General features: G+C 40.6%; 1 protein-coding gene across 1 annotated transcript; it reads left to right on the top strand.

Moving 5' to 3' along the window:
• The first annotated feature begins 794 nt into the window (after nt 1-794).
• Nucleotides 795-3787, top strand: LOC115147075 (small ribosomal subunit protein uS11). Its single transcript, XM_029689067.2, has 5 exons — nt 795-899; nt 2278-2428; nt 2578-2739; nt 3020-3096; nt 3678-3787. The coding sequence occupies exons 2-5, from the start codon at nt 2280-2282 to the stop codon at nt 3743-3745; spliced, it is 456 nt and encodes a 151-aa protein (XP_029544927.1). The 5' UTR covers nt 795-899; nt 2278-2279; the 3' UTR covers nt 3746-3787.
• Nucleotides 3788-6000: the final 2213 nt, after the last annotated feature.

Below are 6000 nucleotides of genomic sequence, written 5' to 3'. Positions count from 1 at the left end.
AGATAGATGGAGGACTCTTACTGCCCAAAAACTTGTTTAAGCACAGGCAGCGCCATTGAGGACTTGCGCCATTTTGAAGTTGCCAACTGAGTGGGACTTGCTATGGGTTATGGAAAGACAACATAATTCCATCAAGGTCACCAGGAGGGATCAGCCAATAGATTATACTTGTGAGGAAACATTCCATGACTTGACTAGTTGAATCAGGTGTGCTTGTCTGTGGCAGATGTGCTTGTAACAGATGTGCTTGTAACAGATGTGGTTGCAGCTATAAATCATTTCTAAAGATATAATGTGACTCAAGCCTTTTGAATAAGTTACTCAATGAAAATGGAATGTCTCTAAAGACTAAAAAGGCAATGGTCATCATTAGTACCCCCAAAAATAGTCAACCCTTTGAAAAACATGCATGCTTGGATCCAGAATCTTCCAAATACATTGCAGGAATAAGTAAGGTAAGGAAATCTTGAATTAGGTCTGTTTCTTATTTTCTCTAAACAAATATCTAAGTCTAAGGACTGTAAACAGTTAGAGGATTTTAGAGGATTTTGACATGTGGCATTTGATTATTTAATGTAGTGAAACAAATTGTATAATTTGGCATGGACTATGACAGGACGAAATAGCTTTATATATTTTATTTTACCTTTATATATATTGATTATATATTTTTGGGGTTGAAATAGCAGAATTTCACAAGTTGAAAATGATGCTGTGTACCTGTAAAAAAAAATAAAGGCCGATCCTTTCCAAACTGATTGCGTGCTGTGCACATACAAACAGCTAGGAGGCAGTAAAAAGCAAGATCCACTTCCGGGGGGGAAAAAAAGCTTGAACTTTCAACCCGGTTGCGAAAGTTCTTTCCTTTTCTGTTTCGGCTTTACTAGAGACACACACAGGTAAATTATCGCAGATTTGTTATCCAAATGAATCCTCAATCCCTTAAAGTGTATATTACCCCTTGTCCTTGTATTCGATAAAGTAAGCGCTTATAGCTAAGGAAAATGTGCAATTTGTTCGAAAATAGGACTAGAAGTTTATGGATTAGACTACTTAAGTGTAGGCTGGAAGAAGCGATTTTCATCATCGCGAGGCCTGAAAATGTAGTTTGCTGAAGCACATTGAGTGGGGTTCATGTGTAACTAGTTATATTAACCATATTGTGCCGAATGTCTTCACTCGTGTACATGTTTGCTGCTGGGAAGTGTTATCTATGTCTTTAATTGTACCGGAGTGTCATGTGGAGTGTAGCTTGCTCATGGTGCGCTAACAGTTAGACATTGTAGCTAGCTTGCTGTCGCGTTGATTGGACCGTGCTAACCAGGTAAACTATGGGCTACTGTAGTTTAGTCTTTACATTGTTGTGACAAGCACACAGTCGTCTAATACATTCTGGTGTCTGGTAGTTAACAAAAAGTTAGTTGACGTGAAGGCTACTCCACTGGCGTGTGTTGCCATGTGACACTTGTATACACTGGTGTAAAGTTCCTAAGTAAAAAATACTTTAAAGTACTACGTAAGTCGTTTTGGGGGGTATCTGTACATTTGTAATATTTTTCCTACTTTAACTTCACTACATTCCTAAAGAAAATAATTTACTTTTTACTCAATACATTTTCCCTGACACCCAAAAGTACTCGTTACACGTTGACAGGAGAATGGTCCAATTCACACACTTATCAAGAGAACATCCCTGGTCATCCTTACTTACCCTACTGCCTCTGATCTGGCAGACTCACTAAAAACACAAATGCATAATTTGAGTGTACCCCTGGCTATCCATCAATAAAAACAACATTGTGAGGTCTGGTTTGCTTACTATAAAGAATGTTAAATGGTTTTTACTTTTGGTACTTTTTTTTAATACCAAATACTTTTAATGTAGTATTTTACAGGGTTGATTACCTTGAGTTGTTTTCTATTAAGTTATCTTTACTTTTACTCAAGTATGACAATTGAGTACTTTTCCCACCACAGCTTGTATGTTAGCTAGTAATTATTGGTCAGTTGCAATAATGGTTGACATTTTGTTAAATATTCTCATTGTGCACATAACTAGTGAGTGACACTTTTTAAATACAGCAATTCAAATGCATCTTGTGGTGAAGTTGTCTCGTAATGTATGCATCCCCTACCAGGAGTTAGGATCTAGCCAGTTTGATAGATATAGATATGGAAACGTTACTTCCTGCCTCGCCCCAATCCGGTCACTTGCTAATGCCAGGATGGGTAGCTGACGCTTAAACTAAATGCTGACCAACGTGCATTCCTTTGCAGCTATGGCACCTCGCAAGGGTAAGGAAAAGAAGGAAGAACAGGTCATCGCCCTGGGACCTCAGGTTGCCGAAGGCGAGAATGTCTTTGGAGTCTGCCACATCTTTGCATCCTTCAATGACACCTTCGTTCATGTCACTGACCTCTCCGGCAAGTAAGTACTGGAAGCATTGGAACCATGAATGCTCGGCTTTGGAAAATATTCAAGTGACCCGATAGATTATCAATCAATGTCATCACATTATTGTCTATTCAGTGTTGATTTCAAATGCTTTGCCCTAAACGTGTCCCGGCACCCTCCAGGGAAACTATCTGCCGTGTGACCGGTGGTATGAAGGTAAAGGCCGACAGAGACGAATCCTCCCCCTACGCTGCCATGTTGGCCGCCCAGGATGTGGCACAGAGGTGCAAGGAGCTGGGAATCACTGCCCTGCATATTAAGCTGAGGGCCACTGGCGGTAACAGGTAATGAATCCCTTCCTCTGTTCGCTGAAGCGCAACCTTTTGTTGCTCCATCAGACCTTGTCTTTTGTACATCCATGGGGTTGCACAGTGCTTGGTGTAGTTAAATAGTTTTGGTAGGCCACATAGTTTCCTTTTGACTACTACTCCACTGTAAATAGAACAATCAATTTAGGAGTGCAGTTTATATTTTGCTTAGTCTTCTGAGTTGTGGAACTGGATCTCTCTAGTAGACTACACATTAGATTTGTCTTTTGTGGAACTGTGAACATTTGCCTTTCAGAACCAAGACCCCTGGACCAGGAGCACAGTCTGCTCTCCGTGCCCTGGCTCGTTCAGGCATGAAAATCGGACGCATTGGTAAGCTTTAGCTCAGCTGTCCTGTTGGTTGAATAATGTTTTTGATATACTAATGTTTCTCACCCCTCGCCTTGGACCAATGGATGGTCCCGTCCACATGTTAGTTATAGCCCCTGCACTGATGTGGCTGAGTCAACTAATCAAGGAGAGGGTTGGGAAACATTACCATGTGTCTGCGTATTTAATGCATCAATGGTGAAATTTATTGGTTGTATGATGTTTTCCAGAGGATATACATTTTTCATTTGGAAATTTATTTTTTGCTGGTCTTTGAATACTACAATTCAACTCTTCTCTTGGCCTGTTTCCTTGGGAGTTTCCTGAACAAGGAGGCTGTGTCATTTACATTACAGTTTACGCTATACTCTCGTATGCTGTTATCACAACCATGGCATTTTTACACTTCAGTCATTTAGCAGACGTACTTATTCAGAGTGACATATCGTTAGCGAGTCGCTCTGTTCCAATGCCCTAAAGACAATATTAATTACAAATGTAAATGGGGATGTCAATGAATCTGGGATTCAATGTACAATTCTGTTAATGCATGTGAAGACCACCAATGCTCGCTCTCCTTGCAGAGGATGTCACCCCTATTCCATCAGACAGCACCCGAAGAAAGGGAGGTCGTCGTGGGCGTCGTCTGTAAATGTGCTTTGAGTTTTTCACTCAATAAAAGGTTAATTCCAAACGACCGTTTTTGTCTGGTTCTTCAGTGTGTTTTCTATTTGTTCCAAGTCTTTCTAGGAAAATGTATATATACATACAGTACAAGTCAAAAGTTTGGACACCCCTACTCATTCAACGGGTTTTTTTATTTTTACTTTTTCTACATTGTAGAATAATAGTGAAGACATTAAAACTGAAATAACACGTATGGAATCATGTAGTAACCAAAAGTGTTTTTATATTTCCGGTTCTTTAAAGTAGCCATACTGCCTTGATGACAGCTTTGCACACTGTATTCTCCCAACCAGCTTCACCTGGAATGCTTTTCCAACAGTCTTGAAGGAGATCCCACATATGCTGGGTACTAGTTGGCTGCTTTTCCTTCACTCTGTGGTCCAACTCATCCCAAACCATCTTAATTTGGTCGAGGTTGGCTGATTGTGGAGGCCAGGCTGTCTGATGCAGTACTCAATCACTTTCCTTGATCTAAGCCCTTACACAGCCTGAAGGCGTGTTGGGTGATTGTCCTGTTGAAAAACAAATGATTGTCTGTTCCAACCGCCGCGTCTTTGTGAGATGTAAAGTAGGTGAACGGATGATCTCCGTATATGTGGTTCCCACTGTAAAGCATGGAGGTGATTTATGTAGAATAAGGCACACTTAACCAGCATGGCTACCACAGCATTCTGCAGCAATACACCATCCCATCTGGTTTGTGCTTAGTGGGACTATTATTATTTTATTTAACTAGGCAAGTCCGTTAAGACATTATCATTTCTGAGGCCGGTAACTAATGAACTTATCATCTGCAGCAAAGGTAACTGGGTCTTAGGTCTTTTCTTGTGGCCGTCCTCATGAGCCAGTTTCATCAAAGCGCTTGATAGTTTTTGTGACCACTTAACTTTCAAAGTTCTACATTTTCTGGATTGACAGACCTTCATGTCTTAAAGTAATGATGGACTGCCGTTTCTCTTTGCTTTTTTGAGCTGTTCTTTGACATATGGACTTGGTCAATTACCAAATAGGGCTATCTTCTGTATGCTGACCTTGTGACATGACTCCATGTGTGATTTTTCATAGTTTTGTCTTCACTACTTTACAATGTAGAACATTTGCCAAAATTAAGAAACTCTGGAATGAGTAGCTGTCCAAACTTTTGACTGGCACTGTATATACAGTTGAAGTGGGAAGTTTACATACCTTAGCCAAATACATTTAAACTCCGTTTTTCACAATTCCTGTCATTTAATCCTAGTCTTAGGTCAGTTAGGATCACTACTTTATTTTAAGAATGTGAAATATCAGAATAAGTTATTTATTTCAGCTTTTATTTATTTCATCACATTCCCAGTGGCTCAGAAGTTTACATACTCAATTAGTATTTGGTAGCATTGCTTTTAAATTGTTTAAACTAATGTTTCGGGTAGCCTTCCACAATTGTGGCCCATTCCTCCTGGCAGAGCTGGTGTAACTGAGTAAGGTTTGTAGGCCTCCTTGCTCGCACACGCTTTTTCAATTTTGCCCACAAATTTTCTATAGGATTGAGGTCAGAGCTTTATGATGGCTACTCCAATACCTTGACTTTGTTGTCCTTAAGCCATTTTGCCACAACTTCGGAAGTATGCTTGGGGTCATTGTCCATTTGGAAGACCCGTTTGCGACCAAGCTTCAACTTCCTGACTGATGTCTTGAGATGTTGCTTCAATATATCCACATAATTCTCCTACCTCATGATGCCATCTATTTTGTGAAGTGCACCAGTCCCTCCTGCAGCAAAGCACCCCCACAACATGATGCTGCCACGGTTGGGATGGTGTTCTTCGCCTTGCAAGCATCCCCCTTTTTCCTCCAAACAACAGTGGTCATTATGGCCGAACAGTTCTATTTTTGTTTCATGAGACCAGAGGACATTTCTCCAAAAAGTACGATCTTTGTCCCCATGTGCAGTTGCAAACCATAGTCTGTTTTTTTTATGGCGGTTTTGGAGCAATGGCTTCTTCCTTGCTGAGCGGCCTTTCAGGTTATGTCGATATAGGACTCGTTTTACTGTGGATATACATACTTTTGTACCTGTTTTCTCCAGCATCTTCACAAGGTCCTTTGCTGTTGTTCTCGGATTGATTTGCACTTTTCGCACCAAAGTACATTAATGTCTAGGAGACGGTACACGTCTCCTTCCTGAGCAGTATGACGGCTGCGTGGTCCAATGGTGTTTATACTTGCGTACTATTGTTT

This window comes from Oncorhynchus nerka, linkage group LG19, assembly GCF_034236695.1.
Source record: "Oncorhynchus nerka isolate Pitt River linkage group LG19, Oner_Uvic_2.0, whole genome shotgun sequence".
Classification (NCBI taxonomy): domain Eukaryota; kingdom Metazoa; phylum Chordata; class Actinopteri; order Salmoniformes; family Salmonidae; genus Oncorhynchus; species Oncorhynchus nerka.
The sequence above is the reverse complement of the archived record's forward strand: the minus strand, read 5'-3'. Positions and strand labels throughout refer to the sequence as shown.

Excerpts from the sequence above, each read along its gene's own strand:
- LOC115147075 (XM_029689067.2), top strand. The coding sequence starts at position 2,280 with ATGGCACCTCGCAAGGGTAAGGAAAAGAAGGAAGAACAGGTCATCGCC. Across the intron at positions 2,429-2,577 it reads GTCACTGACCTCTCCGGCAA|GGAAACTATCTGCCGTGTGA; the intron begins GTAAGTACTGGA and ends GGCACCCTCCAG. Across the intron at positions 2,740-3,019 it reads AGGGCCACTGGCGGTAACAG|AACCAAGACCCCTGGACCAG; the intron begins GTAATGAATCCC and ends TTTGCCTTTCAG.